This window comes from Emiliania huxleyi (assembly GCF_000372725.1).
Source record: "Emiliania huxleyi CCMP1516 unplaced genomic scaffold EMIHUscaffold_28, whole genome shotgun sequence".
Classification (NCBI taxonomy): domain Eukaryota; phylum Haptophyta; order Isochrysidales; family Noelaerhabdaceae; genus Emiliania; species Emiliania huxleyi.
Window position 1 is genome coordinate 52,721 of NW_005199926.1, and position 15,340 is coordinate 68,060.

Here is a 15,340-nt window from a genome sequence, read left to right on the forward strand (position 1 = left end):
GGCAAATCATATTATTTGGAAACGGGAGGGAGTTGGACCAAGGTTGTAGAGCCGGGAAAGTGGGGGTGGGAGTACAAGGACGCAAAGCGTAGAATGAGGAATTTCAGGTGAGATAGGGGGAACTCACATGGAGTAAATATTAGGCACGAGAGGGCACAAACACTTGGGAAACGTGGTCACCTTGGCGGGCAACAGCGCAAGAAATTCCTTTTAAGTGAGGGGGCAGGGTGCGCGCGCGCCGTCCTGCAGCGTCGCCGGCCAAAGAGCTCGGCTCCTCGAGAGAACCGACGGACGACGGACGACGATCGGCTCCTCAGCAGTGGGACGCCGAGCTGGAGGCTCGGCCGGGAGCTCGCGCGGGCACGTGGAGCTTTCCGCTCGGGCCAGCAGGAAACGGGCGCCCCGCACAGCGACGCCTGCCGTAGAGTGCCGAGAGCTCGGCTCGACGCGAGCGCCGAGGAGAAGCGATCGGCTCCGCAGCAGTGGGACACCGAGCTGGAGGCTCGGGCGGGAGCTCGCGCGAGCACATAGCGAGGTGCGTGCGCGGCGGCGTGACACAGGTGAGCGGGCAGCTGGCGCACATTTCGGCTGTGGGAGCTGCCAGGAGTTTGCTCTCTCCGTTCACACCCCTTTGCAGAATTTTTAGTAAGTGGGAAAAGAGGGAGAGGGGGTTGTGTTCTCTAGGCCCCTAAGGGCCCTACGCGCGGCGTGAGAGCTTGGAAGCGAGCTTTGCACGGCGATCGAGGATGGCGCGGTTCACCCCCTTCACCGAACGATGGAGATGCGTTCCGCGTGGTGTGACACAAACGAGAGGCGGGAGTGGGGAGGGTACGCGGTGCGGTCAACGCCCGAGCGTTGAGCCTTGCTGCACAAAATGGGCAGCCACAGCACTAGTAACGGTGAGGAGGATCCAAGCTGCAGGATCCAAGGGCCGGTCTCCCGGAAGGAGTGGCACGTATCTTCAGCCCCCCATCCATGCCGCAGGGACCCCCCAGTGTTCGCGCTCTGAACCTCGATCCAGGGCCCGACCCCGGGGTTGCATTTTTCTCAATCCACGTGCCTCTACACATCCGTTCACGTGCACGAGCTTCTTGAGCCACCCACCCACTCACCCACCTCACGGCCCGGCTGAGGCTTGGAACCACCCACACCGACCGACCCACCCACACCACCCAACCAACCCTCGAGAACCAACCAACCCTTCGGCCACGGGAGACACAAGCAAGGTAGCAAAGCACCCAGCCTCGCGCGCCTTATACAGCACAGCCTGACCCACAGCCGAGGTTTAGGGTTAGGGTTAGGGTTAGGGTTAGGGTCAGAGAGTTCAAGCCGTTGTGCAGCTCCTAAGAACGGGCCGCTTCGGGTCGGAATAGAGGAACCAGCGGTCCGTTGACGCGAGCTCTTGGTGAATGCTCCGAGTTCTTTGGGTTAGGGTTAGGGTTAGCAGGGTTAGGGATAGGGATAGGGTTAGGGTTAGGGTTATAGGGTTAGGGTTAGGGTTAGGGTTAGGGTTAGGGGTAGGGGTAGCTTGTTGTCGTCGCGCCGATAAGACAGAGACACGGGCAGCAGACGCGACCCAATCGACGCACCAGAGCATGGTTGGGCGTGTGAGCCGCCATCTTGGACTGTGAGGCGAGTATTTCCAACCGGGAGCTCGCCGCCGCCCCTAACACCGCCGCCGCCGCCCTCCCGAGGGCAGATAATAGCCCAAGTTGAAGAGTGCGCCCCGGCCTCGACATCTCGGCGGCAGAGGCGAAAGCGACGCACCAGAGCACGGCTGGGCGTGTGAGCAGCCGTGTTTGACTGTGAGGCGAATATTTGTCATCGGGAGCGCGCTACACCTACACCGCCGCCGCCGCCCTCCGAGGACAGGGGTGTGGTGTCGCGGGGGAAGGTAATTGCACCAAAGCCCGCGAAGGGTTGAGAAGGGGACTCGAGATTGGCCTTCGCCGCGTTTAGATACCGAGTCCATGAGTCGAACTGTTGTCGGCGGGCTGAATGTCGTTACACCTCTGTCGTTGGTCCCAGCCTTGGGTGCAGCGTGGTTGTGGGAGAGTCCTGCAGCCGGCCCGCGCGTGTGTCGCGTGGGTCCGTAACTATGAGCAAAACCACCCATACAGCGAACTCGCCCGAGCCGGGTTCGTGGATGGAGACTGTGTTCCTCCAGAGGGGAGAGCAGCGGCCGTGTCAGAGGCCGCGCCTCCCCCTAATGACTTCCCGCGAGGGGGGGCCTGGGGAAGCGCAACGACGGGGGACGTCGGGGCGGATCGCACAACCTCCGGGTTTTACAACCCGAACTGGCTCGAGTCGGATCCCAAGGGAATGCCCGAGCACAACGACCTTCTGAGGTGGGATACAGCGACATGGAGTGCGGCATCGCCCGTGGACTTCCAATCGCTGGGAACCCGGAAGAGCGCACCGACGGGAGACGTCGGGGCGAATCACACAACCACTGGGCTTGACGGCCCACCGGAGACACGCTCCTACGGAGCATCTGACTACAACGGCAACGCAGACTCTGCGGGCCACGCCGAGGTTTATACCGCGGGAGCGCACGTTCCTGTGGGCATGCACGAGACACACGACATTGGGGATGTCCCCGGCGCGGATTACGACTCCCGCCACACGGGTCGCGAGATCCCGACGCAACGGCACGCAGTGCCGCTTGCAAGCGACGGTATGTACGGCGCGCCCGACGAGGGCGCCCCTGAGCGAGAACAGTTGTGGCTGCAGAGCCAGCCGCCCCTGACTCCGCATGCCCTGGGCGACGGCATCCGGACGGGCGTTGTGACCGGCGGCCGTGCTCTCGACACACGGAAGCCCCCGGCGTTGGTCGGGGTGCACAAGCACGAGCCACGCCGCGGCTCAGCGAGCCCTCCGCAGCGGACTGCGGGGAGTGAGGTGGACGCGGAAGGACTCTACGTTGACATCCATGGCGCAGCCTACGCGCCCAAGGGACGGGCGAGCCGCGCCGAGCTCGAGCGGTCGCACCGCGCCGAGCTCGCACGAAGGCACGATTGCAAGACCAAATCGAACTCCTCCGCGAGGGGATCGAGGTATTCAAGCGGAGGGAGCGATCGCGAGCCCAGAGCCCGCAACCCGTGGAGCCCAGCACGAGCACAAGCACAGCAAATCTCAACAACCACCTCGGCGGCGGCGGCGCGCGGACTGCCCGCGCGCCGCCCCGGTGACGATGGGGGCCCCGCCGCAAACCCCGTGCACCACCTTCCCAGCGGGCGAGTCAACCAGCCCCGCGCGGCCGAGCAGCGAGCGCCTCCAAGCGCGGCCGCGTGCATCGCCGGTTAGGGAGACCGAGGGGCCGCTCTACGGCGCGGCGGCCCCCGGTGGCGGCGGTCGGGCCGGGCTCGAAGCCATATTCCGCCCGACCCCGCCGCGCGCCTCCCGCAACCCTGGCCCTCACCCGGCCACCCATCGGGAAACCCGCCCCGTGACCAGGTCAAGGAGATAATAACGGCCGCCTCTCGTCGTCGAGCTCGGCGGAGACGATGGTCGCCTCGCGTTTGAACCCCTCGAGCTGCTCGAGCGGCGTCGCACTCGTCGAGCGTAACAGCAGTCCGCCCTCGGATGACTTGTTGAGCGCGCCGTAGAAAGCCGCCCGAGCGAGGCACGCGGCAGCCGTCGGGGAGCGCGATCTAGGTCAGCTGGTGCCGTCGCGTGGGCACGGTGCGAGGAACGACATGCTGTGGCAACGACGAGAGCTGTGCCTCGAAGACGCGCGCGAAGCCGAAGGAAGGAGAGAGAGAAACGAGAAACATCAGACCAACGCCAACTCACACCACGCAGGCCACCCACCCACCCCTCGTGGAAGCCTCTCATGGTGGCGGCAGTCACAGCTTGGTGGCGTTCCGGTGGCTCATCCCAGCCTTCCAGCAGTCACAGCGTCACGACGCCGCGCGCTCCGCCGCTGCCGATGGGGTTGCTCGTTCCCGGCCACTGGTACTGCCCCACGGCCGCCGACTATGCCTCACAAATACAAGCAAAGGTTGGCTCGACGTCGCTCAAGGCCTGGGATGCGCTCCACCAGGACGGCAACGGCAACTTCTCGCAGGCCTTTCCCTACCTGGGCAGCAAGGTCACCCTGACTGGCCCTCCCGGCGCCGACGGCACGCGGCCTTTGCGCGTCGTTGAGACCCGGCGGTGCGAGAGCAGCGCCGAGCTCCGCCGCCGCTGGAGATTTGCTCTGATCCGCCACCCTCTGCGGCGGCTCGCGTCGGCCTACCACGACAAGGTCGTCATCGAGCGCTGCATCTACGAGCCGTTCAAGTGGGTGTGCGGGCTGCCGCCCGAGCGGCGGTGGCGAGCCTTCGTGGGCGAGGTGGTCGCGGGCCGCTTCCGCGACGTGCACGTGATCAGCCAGGCGGACGGCCTGCTCGGCAGCCACGTGCACACGCGGGAGATGCCGCTCCACGCGCTCATCCGCATCGAGCAGCTCGACGCGTGGTGGCCGTATGTGCTCAAGTGCAGCCGCTACCGGGGCAGCGCCTCGGAGGGCGCGCTGCTGCACGCAAACAGCAAGCCGGCAAACTACTCGGAGTACTTTCAGGACAAGGAGCTCCTCGCGCAGCTCATGCAGCACTCCCTGCGCGAGGAGCGGTGGTTTGGCTACTCGGCCGTGGAGGTGGCGAGCAGTCCGGCCGTGGCGCAGGCGGCGGCAGAGCTGCAGCGCCACCGCTGGTCCACCGGCGACTGGAGCCGCCACACGCCCCCGTCGCCCCTGCCGCCCGTGCACGACGACCCTCCCGCGGACAAGGGCCGGTGCGTTGGCAGCCGGCCGCTGCACCCGGGGAGCGTCCCGTCGAGCGGTGGCGCGAGAGTCTGAGCAGTGCGGGTAACCGGCTGACGTGAGGACGCGCTCGGCCATTGCCGCCTTCTTATTATGTGTTCGTGCCAGCACGGGCCAGTCCTCTCTGCTGTGCTTGTGGGTCTCAGACCGAGTGTCTTTATTAAATCCTCGAGGGATAATTTACCTATTATCGAAAGAAAGAAAGAAAAAACCCAAGAGAGGGGTTGGAGGGCGGGAGAATCCAAAAAAGCCGTCCAAAAAGCCACAAAAACCCAGCGAGCCTCCCGTTACGCGATTGCCGCGAAGCGCAGCATGATGCGTGGCCAGCTTGGGAGGCTGCCGCCGCTGTCAGAGGCGGCCGCCACTGCGAGGTCTCGAGGGCCGACCGGCCGGGCGAGCATCCGCGCTGCCGACGACGTGCTCGAGGCTGACCTTCAGAGCGACGAGATTCTCGCATGCTTTGAGGAGGCGCTCGGCGAACGGCAGCCAGAGATGGGAACGGATGCTGCAGCAGGGCGAGAGGCGAACGCCGAGAGTGCGGAGGCCGCACCGCGACTCGAGGCTGCAGCAGAGCAGCAGCGAAACCGCTTCGCTCGCGCGGGAGACGGCGCGTTTAGCCGCGAACGGGGCCATGCCAGACGAGTCGCCTGCGGCCGGGACGCCAGCCGAGACGGGTGCGGCGGCGGCGCCCGCGGTACAAGCCGGCGCGGCGGGCGCTGGGAGCCTATGCACAGAGGGCTAACGGATATTTTTTCGCTTCGCTGCGCGGCCTGGGAATAGGTAGGTAGGTGGGGCACGGAGCCTGGCGGTCGGCGCCCGCAAAAACCGGGCCCAAACCGGCATCGCTTGCCGCTTTTCTTCTTTTCTCCCGCGCGAGAAAAAGGCGAAGGCGCGAGGATGCGCTTCGCTGCCACGCTTCTGCGCAAGAGCCTCGGAAGCCAGCAGCAGGCGGTGCCGCTGCCCGACGGCGCGGCCTGGAAGCCTCAGTGGGTTGCTGCGGACGATCAGCTCCTCGGCGAGGCTCTCCTCCTCATCTCTAGCAGCAGCCTCGCAACTGATGAGCTCTCGGCCGAAGAGTTTGAGGAGCTTGTGGATTACTTCAAGGCAAAGCAGGCGCACCGCTCGCAGGACGAGATCAAACGGCGGATGACCGTGCTCGAGGCCGCCTTTGGCGGCGGCAGGCAGGACTTTGATGCGTTTCGGCAGGCGGCCACGCAGGCCGCCGCGGCAGAGCCGCCGAGAAAGCCGGCGGCGGTGGGGAAGAAGGCGGCGGCAAAGCGGGCTGCGTCGCCGGAGCCAATGATCTCGCCTGCCAGCACGGACGCCGCGCTGCCTCCGGCCAAGAGGGTGCGTGCGGCGGCCTCGGGAGGGCCCGCGAGTGCCAAGAAGGGAGGCAAGGCGGGAGGCGAGGCCAAAGGCAAGGCGGGGGGCAAGGCGGGGGGCAAGGCGGGGGCCAAGGCGGCGGAGGAGAGGGAGACGGCGACCAAGGCCGCCGCGCCGATCGCCGTGGAGCGCAGCACCGGCCGCGTCCGCACCGCCGTGCAGCGGCTCGGAGTCGGCGACGGCTTCCTTCTCGGCAGAGCGAGCGACTGGACGGGAGGCAGTCGCTCGCAGCCGGAGGCGACCCCGTCCGCGTCCGCAGCGCCGGCCAGTAATGCGTCGCGGAAGCAGGCCGCGGCACAGCGGGGGCGAGCGCAGCTGCCGCGCCGCCCGACGGTCGACGAGGTGGCGGCATGCGGCGCGGCGGCGGAGGCGGCGGCGGAGGCGGCGGCGGAGGCGGCGGCGGAGGCGGCCACAGAGGCGGCGGCGGCTCCCCAGTGGCAGAGCCCGCCTCGCGCCGCGGGGAAGGGGGCCCGAAGCCCGGCCGGCGGCAGGTCGGCGCGGGCGGGACGCGGAGCGGGAGGCGCCGGTTCGAGCAGCCCCCCTCCTACGCCGGCGTCGATGGAGGTGGAGGAGGCGGAGCTACGGGAGGCGATCAGCGAGGCGGCCTCCGCGGCGGTGCGGGCTCCTTCGGCCTGGTCGCCGGGGGCGCGCCCTCGCTCCGCGGTCTCAGGCAGCGCCGCTGACGCCGCCGACGCCCCTCCGACCGCCTCTGTTCCGACGGCGGCGCCGCTGCGCGACGAGGACGGCTTCCCACTCGAGCCAGAGCAGGTGGCGCCGCTGCTGCGAGCGGCGCGGCGAGGCGCGTACGCGCGGCTCCTCGCGCCCGCCGCCGAGTCGGGCCTCCTCTCGCACTTGCACGCCGCGGCGCGCGACGACTTGCGCGAGATCCTGCTGCGCACCGCGGGCGGCCTCGAGAACTCGACGGCGCTGCTGCTCGGGCCTCGCGGCGCCGGCAAGCACCGCGTGCTGTGCGAGACGCTGGCGGAGCTGCGCGGCAAGAGCGGCGCCGCGGGCGCGGACTTCCTCGTCGTCGACGTGTCCGCGGTGCTGATGACGGACGAGGTGTCCACCCTGATGGGCATCGCCGCGCAGCTCAACCTGACGGCGCAGATCCACATGAGGAGGTTTGGCTCGTTCGCCGACGGGCTGAGGCACATGCTGCACTTGCTGCGGCGCTCGCGGCCCGGCTCGCAGGGCGAGGGGCAACGGGAGGGGCAGGCGCAGCCGGTGTGCTTCGTGCTGCACAACTTCGAGGACTTTGCGCTCCGCCCAAAGCAAACCCTCCTCTACTCGCTCTTTGACCTCTGCCAGACGGACGACGCGCAGATGGCCGTCATCGGGCTCACCTCGCGCGTCGACGCGCTCGACCTGCTCGAGAAGCGGGTCCGCTCGCGCTTCTCGGGCCGGCAGCTCGCCCTCTCCTACCTCCCGACCGTCGCCGACGCGACCTCCCTCCTCCGCCGCGCGCTGAGCGAGCCCGTCCCCGCCGAGGCGAAGAGCGTCGACGGCCGCCTCGTGCGCCCCTTCCACGGCGCGTGGGCGAGTGCGGTCGACGAGCTGTGCGCCGCCCTCGAGGCCTCGCCCACCCTCGAGCGGCTCCTCTGGCACGGCCTCACCCCGCGCACCCTCCTCGCCGGCCTCAAGCTCCACCTCGCCGCCCTCAGCCCCGCGGCGCCGCTGCCGACTGCCGACGGCGTCGAGGCGGCGCTCGCCCGAGAGCTCCCTCTCCCGGTGGCGGAGGCGCTGCTCCCCGAGCTCTCCGTCGTCGAGCTCCTCCTCCTCCTCTGCCTCCAGCGCCGTCTCGACACGGACGCGCCGCCGCCGCACACGCTGCGCGCCGTGCTCCGCGAGTACCACCAGTTCCTCGCCGACGCGCCAGAGGCGGCGGCGCAGTACGGGCTGCCGCTCCCTCCCCTGACCAAGGCCTTCGAGCACCTCCTCGCCCTCGGCCTCGTCGCGGCCGACCGGCGCTCCCCCGCCGGCGCCGCGCCGTCGGCCGTCGCCGCGCGCGCGGCCGCGGCCGGGACGAGCGCGCTGTCGCTCGACAGCCCGGCGCTGGTGCTCCGGCTGTCGCCGCGCGCGCTCGAGTGCTACGTACGCGACGCGGCCGTCCTCCCGACGCACGTGCGCCGCTTCGGCGTCTCTTGGCTCAAGTGAGCGGGAGGGGCGTCGGCGGGGGAGGGGAGGGGGGCGGGGCCAGGTCGGCCAGGTCCACTCTATCTACCATGTCCACGATGGCTTTCGCGTTGCACTGATCGACATCGATGTAGCAAAACGTGAGTGCAACGAGACAAGTATAGATGGTAATGTTCTGTCGTAATGAGTGCGCAGACACCGCTTTGACCTTATTTGTGGGATGCGCCGGACTGTGTGGACTGTGTGTCAGCACATCTCCGAGCTCGAGCATGTGAGTCGTGGCCTTGGAGCGGCTGCGGGGAGCACTTGGAGCACTTGGAGTGCAGCCAGCAACCGCACATCCAGGGCCGGGGAGCTAAGAAGCGCACCAGCCGCCTCTTAAAAATAATTCTTTTCAGGCCTTTTGGCGTCAGGCTTTCACTCACGTGCCTGACGCCCGAGCCGATATGAAGGCCGCCTCCCTCCTCGCGTCTGCGCACGCGGCGGCCAACAAAGCCGCCAACAAGGCGCTCGAGCATGCCATGCCCACTCCCAGCTTCTCCATCGCCGACTTGGTCGACGAGGTCAGATCCCTCCGCGAGCAGAAGGCCGCGCTCGAAGGCGAAAAGTCTCTGCTCGAGTCGCACGTCGGCTTGCTGTCGCAGCAGCTAATGCTTCCGCCGGGCGAGCGAACCGTGACCGAGGCGCCCGACACCGGTGCGTCAAAGCCGCCAAAGTCACCGGATGCCGAGAGCGCAGAGCCGTCGGACGAGAGCAGCGTCGAGCAGCTCTCGGCTGTGCGCGCCGCCCTCGACGCTGAGGCAGACGCGGGCATCGCGGCGACTCTCGCGCTGGGCTCAGAGATTCGCGCCGCCGAGGCGGACGCCGAGGCCTCGCGCCGCCGCGTCGCGAGCGCCGAGGAGGAGCTGCGGCGCAGCGTCGAAGAGCTTGAGGCGGAGCTCGAGCGGCTCGCGGCGCGTGAGCGGCGCGCCGTCGCTTCAGCGGTGAGCGCGGAACGCAGGCGCGCGGCGCAGGCGACGGCCAGTCTCGAGGAGGCGCTCGGCGCGGCGCAGGACGCGCTGGCTCGGCGCGAGGAGGCACTAGATCTCGACGGCGGAGGCGGGTATGGAGGCGGGTACGGCGGAGGCGGCGGCGTGGACCAGGAGCGTCAGCTACGCGCCGAGTGGATGGCAAAGTGCGAGCACCACCGCGCGCGCAGCACCGCGCTGCAGGAGGAGGTGGCGGCACTACGGGCTGCGCACGATGACGAGCTGCGGCGAGAGCGATCGCGCGCCGAGGGCGCTGAAGGGAGGCTTGCGCAGGCGGAGGCGGCGGCGCGGGCGGCGGGAGCGACACGCGCGCAGGCGGAGCGGCAGGCTGCGCAGCTGTCGTTGGATTTCAACGCGCAAGTGCACGAGCTCGCCCTGCTGCGGCAGCGCGCCGAGAGGGCGGAGCAGCAACTGTCGCGCCACACGGTGGAGAAGTGCACCGCACGGCAGTGGATCGTCAACTTCGTTGAGAACGAGGCGGCGAGGCCGGAGCTGCTCCGGCTGATGGCGACGTGGTGGGAATTTAGCGAGGAGGACTTGGTCCGGGTCGGCTTGCGAGCCGAAGCGCTGCCGCCGTCGCCTTTCCGACGTCCCTCTGACGGCTCGCTGCTCGATGCATTCGAGAGCTTCCTGACTCGGGAGTCTGGCGTGGAATAGAACTAGACGTTACCTCCCGCCACACCTCTTAAAAGATCGCCTGAACTACTGAGCGCTGAGCCGTATATTAAGAGAGAGTCTCGTTTCGCTCGCAGAGGTAACACAGAGCGCGCGAGAGGTGAGGCGGTAAAGTCTGAGAAGACGGGGGCCCACCGCCCCCACGGCGGCCGTCGGGGCACGGCGCACGGGCAGCGGCACGGCCGCGCCACGCGCTCGACCTCGAGCCGATTTGTTTCGCCGTCACCAGCCGGCGACGTCGCTCACCTTTCTGCTTTCAGGCCCCTCACCACATGCCCTTGCCGGAGTTCTTATCCATGAAGGCCTTCACCTCGGAGCGAGTGGCCCATGGGGGTACCAGCCCCTTGCCAGCCAACAGCGCGTGCGGGATGTCAATGGCCTGCTGGCGATCGCGGATGCCGCGCAGGATGCACTTGAAGGTCTCCTCGATGCTGAGAGCAAAGCATGCCCACAGAATGATGCCGAAGAAGATCGTGCCTGGGAGAGCGATCATGTCGCAGATGACGTTGAAGCCTGGCACAAAGATGAGGAAAACGGTGATGCTCATGCACGGGACCCACAGCATGTAGAAGACGCCGTTGCGCTGTCCGGGGCCGTCGGGACCATCGCGCGGCTCAACCCAGAATGGCGCCTCACCGCGAACGCCCAGAAGCCGGAAGAGCTCGACAAAGACAAAGAGCATGAAGCCCGCCGCGTTGGAGCGCTTCACGCCGAATCCCTCGCAAGAGAAGTATGGGGACATCGTCGGCTTGTCCTCGCCCGTCCAGCAATACTCGAGCTGCCCCTCGTCCTGCTCTGTGCACGGCTTCAGCACCTCCACGCCGCCGTACGTGAAGGTCACACCGCTTGCAGGGTCGCCCTCGTAAGACCAGCTCTTGCCCTCGAAGTTGTCCTCCTTGGGGTAGAGGTTGCCCGTCGTGCCGCGGTACTCAAAGTCGTAGTGGCCGACGTCCGCCAAGTCGTAGGCGGCGTTGTCCTCGGGCACGTACCCAAACTCCGAGATGTCGGCTGCCGACCCCCACTGTTCGACGCCCGGGATGGAGAAGCCAAAGCCATCCTCGCCGAAGGCGAAGGCCTTCGGGCACTTGCAGTAGAAAGCCCGCTCCTCCGGCAGGCCATCCTCTCCGCGCGCGCGCAAGCAGGGGATGTCGCCACCCGCAAAGACGGTCTTAAGCGAGTCCGATTCCTCGAGGTGCGTCCCGCTGGACAGGGTTCCCTACAGGCAGGGACGACGTCAGCTGGGCTGGGGCTGGGCACAGCCCCTCGCTCTGCGTCGCGCACCATGTGGCTGTGATAGACGAACCAGAAGGCTCCCGGCACGAGCAGCTGGTAGTAGGCCAGGAAGGGAAGGAAGCGCAAGTAGAAGGCCAAGTCTGAGATGACGAAGCCTACCGCCTTCTTGCGCGGCGGAATCTTCATCTGATAAGACTCGCCCTCTTCCCACGCGATCGATAGGGACGGGATGTCGTGCGTGAAGTTCTTGGCAAAGAGCGCTGGCAGGTTGTTGATGGGCTTTGGCAGCCCGCAGAAGGTGCACGTGGAAAACATGAATCCCTCTGCCGCCTTCACGCCGAGGTAGAAGAGCAGGTACTTTTGCAAGTTACCAAAGATCTTACGGCCCTCCTGCACGGCGGCGACGATGGTCGTGAAGTTGTCATCCATCAGGACGACATCGGCGGCGCCCTTGGCGACGCTCGTGCCCGCGATGCCCATAGCAGTACCGATGTCGGCGATCTTGAGCGCGGCGGCGTCGTTCACGCCGTCCCCAGTCATGGCCGCGACGTGGCCCTGGCGCTGCAGCGTCTCGACAATAGCCACCTTGTCGGTCGGCTGGGCACGCGCCCACGTGACAGTCTGGCCCACCATCTCGCTCATGCGTGCCAGCTCGGCGAGCTCGATGCTAGTGATCGGCTTGCCCTTTTCGGGCGTGCCGAGGACGGGCGATTCGGTGGGCTGCTTCGGGTCGCGGTGCAGGTCCGCGCACTCCCTGGTCTTGGCGAGGGCCTGCGAGTCGGATGCGTCGCCGCTGATGATCGAGATGTTGCGCGAGATGGCCATCGCAGTCGCCTTCTGGTCGCCGGTAATCATCACCACCGACACGCCCGCCTTCTGCACGAGCTCGACGGACTCCTTGACGCCGTCGCGCGGCGGGTCCTTGAGGCCCATCATTGCGGTGAAGGTGAGCGGGTAGGTCGTGTTGCCCTCGAGCAGGTAGGTGAGCCGCTCGTCGCCGTCCTCCATCTTGCCGAGCGCCTCCGCCTCGGCGGCGGTCAGCGGGCGCATCGCGACGAGGATGACGCGAAGCGCCTTGTCGGCAAAGTCCTTGTTGGCCTGCTTGAAAAGGGACTGGGCGTCGGGCGTCTCGTTCTTCGCGCCGCTCGTAATTTTGAGCGTGCGTGCGTCGCCCATCTCATTCTTCTCCGGGCAAGTCGGCACTGCGTGCACGTACGGCATCAGCCGGTCCGGTGCGCCCTTGAGGATGGCCATGTGCGTGGCACCAGGGACGATCACCATCCCGCTGGCATAGAAGCCCTCGCCCTTGCCACTGGGACAGTGCGGTAGAGCAGGGAGTGAGAGGCTAACTCGCATGTGGGAGTGCTCTCCAACCTCTCCTTATGTTGCGTGCCGCCGGTCCTCTCTCACACACACACACACACACACACACACTCACCTGAGCTCGTGGACAGTGCCCATCATCTTGCGAGAGCTGGTAAAAGGGACGCCGAGGTGGTGGACAGAGGGGTACTTGTCGCGCATGGCCGGGAACTTGGCCTCGGGCAGCCCCTTCTTGTTCGGATCGTAGATCTGCCCCTTGGCTGCCGCGACAACGAGCGCCTTCTCGGTCATATTTCCAACCCCCTTCCACTTTTGGGGCACGTCCTTGCCCACGTCACCCTCGTCGTCCAGCTCGAAAGCGGCGCCGTCGCAGTTGAGGTAAGCGGAGAGGAGCGCGCAGTGCACGTCGGCTGCCTTCTCGCAGCCGTTGCCTCCGCCAGCAGGCCCGGTGCTCATGCGAGACGCAGCCGCCGACACGCGCAGGCTGGCCGCCGTCTTGCGCGATGCCGCCCCGCCGACGGTCGATGCTCCTTCCGCCAGCACAAAGACACCTCCGCGCGGGTCGAAGCCGCGGGTCGGCCTGAAGTCCCAGCAGTTGACTTGGCACTTGCCCTTGACGTTGATGACGGTGGCCATCTCGGTTGCCGTCATCTCGCCCTCCGTGAGGGTGCCAGTCTTGTCGGAGCAGATGACGGTGCAGGAGCCGAGGGTCTCGACGGCGGTGACCTTCGTCACGCGAGCGTTGATCTTTGCCAGGATCAGGGCGCCGCGGGTGAGCGACGTGGTCACCATGAGAAGCAGCGTCGTCGGGAGCATGATGGTCCCGATGGAGAGCGCCGAGAACAGCGCGTCGATCATCTCGTCCATCGGGCAGGTGGAGAGGCCGCCCGGGTACTTGTCCTTGGTGCAGTAGTTGACGGTCACCTCGTACCAGGTCATCATGATGATGAGGATGACCGAGATACAAATGATGACGCCGCCGATCGTGTCCATGAGCTTCTGCAGCTGCGACCTACCAGAATCTTGGCCCTTGAGCCGCGCCGCGATCTTGCCGATCTCGGTCTCGAGGCCCGTGCGGATGACGACGGCCTCTCCTTTGCCGCCGACGACAGCGGTGGAGGAGTAGACGAGGTTGTCGTGGAAGGAGGCGGTCGGGTCGTCCGCTGCTTCGAGCTTCTTCGTCTTCTCGTGCGGCTCGCCCGTCAGGGTCTTCTCGACGGTCTGCAAGTCCTCCGACATGACCACCCGCGCGTCAGCCGGGACGGTATCGCCCGAACGCATAATAATGACGTCGCCAGGGACGATGTCGGGCACCTCGATCTGACACTCCTTGCCGTCGCGGCGCACCGTCGTCATCTGAGCTCCCTCCTTGAGCAGCTCGGCGAGCGCATTGGCGGTATTGTACTGCCCACGCGCATTGAGGATGGTGACGACGAGGATCACGGTCGTCACAACGGTGATCTTAACACAGTTCTTGATCTTCGGGTGGCCATGGGATGCAATATCGCGCTGAATGTTTAGCACGGTGAGGATGAACAGGGTAAAGAGGATCAGAATCAGCGGTTGGTAGAGCTGGCGGCAGTAGATGACCCAAAAGGGCGTCGGCTTGTCGGTGCCCAGCTCGTTGGCTCCAAATTTTTTGAGGTTGCGCGTCACTTGGCTGGACGTGAGGCCGGTCTTTGTCGACTCGCAGCCAAACTCGTCGCACACCTCCTCCAGCGGCTTGAGATGGTAGCCCTCCTTGTTGAACTGCATCGACACCTCCCGCGCGATAGCCTTGACCTGCTTGCGGTTGCTCTTCCGCACCTCCTCCACCTGCTCGGCGTAGGTCATGTGCGGCGCCATGGCCTGCCTGATGGCATCGCGCATGGGCTCCTCGAGCAGGTGGTGCTTTGCTCCCTGCATGATTCCGCTCGCTGACTCAGTGCCGCTGTCCCAGGCCTTTGAAAGCGTGTGCAACACCGCATCCTTACGCGGCGCATGGGCTGGAGTCTCCATCTTGCGCTCGGGTCACTGACGCGGGAGGGAGAAGTGGGCGAGTGAGAAGCGGCAATGCGGATATGGGCAGGGTTAGCGAAAAGGGCCAGCGGGGTCACCAGCCCCAGCGCGTTGGAGCCCCCGCCGACGTGCGTCCTCCAATGCCGATGACAAGATCCGTCGGCCCGGGGGAACGGTCCCCCATTTGTACTGCGCTGGATTTTTAATGTAGTACCAGTGCTTACTGGGAGAAAAGCAAAAGCAGGACCTAGGCCTGGAGTGCCTTACGCTCTCTCAATGTACACGTTCTGGGTGTGATTTGTTTGGGTGGAATCAACAGATTGCGCTTAGTTAGGCACTCACTCGCGAACTGATGATTGTTGCTCATGGGAGACTCAGACTCAAGTCCTCCTCCGATGGGGGGCACACGACTCGCGAGATACATAGGGTGGCGCTGGGGGGCGGGCTCTCTGCTCCCCGAAGACTCCACCTCCAGCCGGCGGCCCGCGGCTGCCGTTGATCACGCTTTTTCCACGGGCCGTGTGGAGCGAAATCATTTCTGTTGCATGTTCGTCTTCGGAAGTGTGTGTGAGCTCAGCTGTGACCTGTGATTTGTGAAGGATCGGCTCGCAGCTCGCGGCCAGATTTTGTACCTAGGTACTCTATCCCTCTGAGCTCTGTGTGTCGGAAGCGCGTGGCCGTGGGACGGTGTGTGGGAGACGGTGGGAGACGGGGCCGAGAGCGGGCGGAGAGGGTCAGGGACCGGCGCTCGATCTGTGTG

At 66.4% G+C, this 15,340-nt stretch overlaps 3 protein-coding genes across 3 annotated transcripts; 2 read left to right on the plus strand and 1 right to left on the minus strand.

The window, feature by feature from the left end:
- Window positions 1-6,745: 6,745 nt before the first annotated feature.
- On the plus strand, window positions 6,746-8,344 carry EMIHUDRAFT_206870 (hypothetical protein; the record flags this gene model as incomplete). Its single annotated transcript, XM_005776269.1, has 2 exons — window positions 6,746-8,079; window positions 8,236-8,344. 2 exons carry the CDS (start codon window positions 6,746-6,748, stop codon window positions 8,342-8,344), a joined length of 1,443 nt encoding a protein of 480 aa, XP_005776326.1.
- A 431-nt stretch (window positions 8,345-8,775) lies between these two features.
- Window positions 8,776-10,059, plus strand: EMIHUDRAFT_354515 (hypothetical protein). The gene has a single exon (XM_005776270.1). The coding sequence runs from the start codon at window positions 8,845-8,847 to the stop codon at window positions 10,006-10,008; it is 1,164 nt and encodes a 387-aa protein (XP_005776327.1). The 5' UTR covers window positions 8,776-8,844; the 3' UTR covers window positions 10,009-10,059.
- A 232-nt stretch (window positions 10,060-10,291) lies between these two features.
- EMIHUDRAFT_101130 (hypothetical protein) lies at window positions 10,292-14,580 on the minus strand (the record flags this gene model as incomplete). The annotated part of the gene is made up of 4 exons (XM_005776271.1): window positions 10,292-11,242; window positions 11,308-11,649; window positions 11,845-12,571; window positions 12,698-14,580. 4 exons carry the CDS (start codon window positions 14,578-14,580, stop codon window positions 10,292-10,294), a joined length of 3,903 nt encoding a protein of 1,300 aa, XP_005776328.1.
- Window positions 14,581-15,340: the final 760 nt, after the last annotated feature.

Excerpts from the sequence above, each read along its gene's own strand:
- EMIHUDRAFT_354515 (XM_005776270.1), top strand. The coding sequence starts at position 8,845 with ATGCCCACTCCCAGCTTCTCCATCGCCGACTTGGTCGACGAGGTCAGA.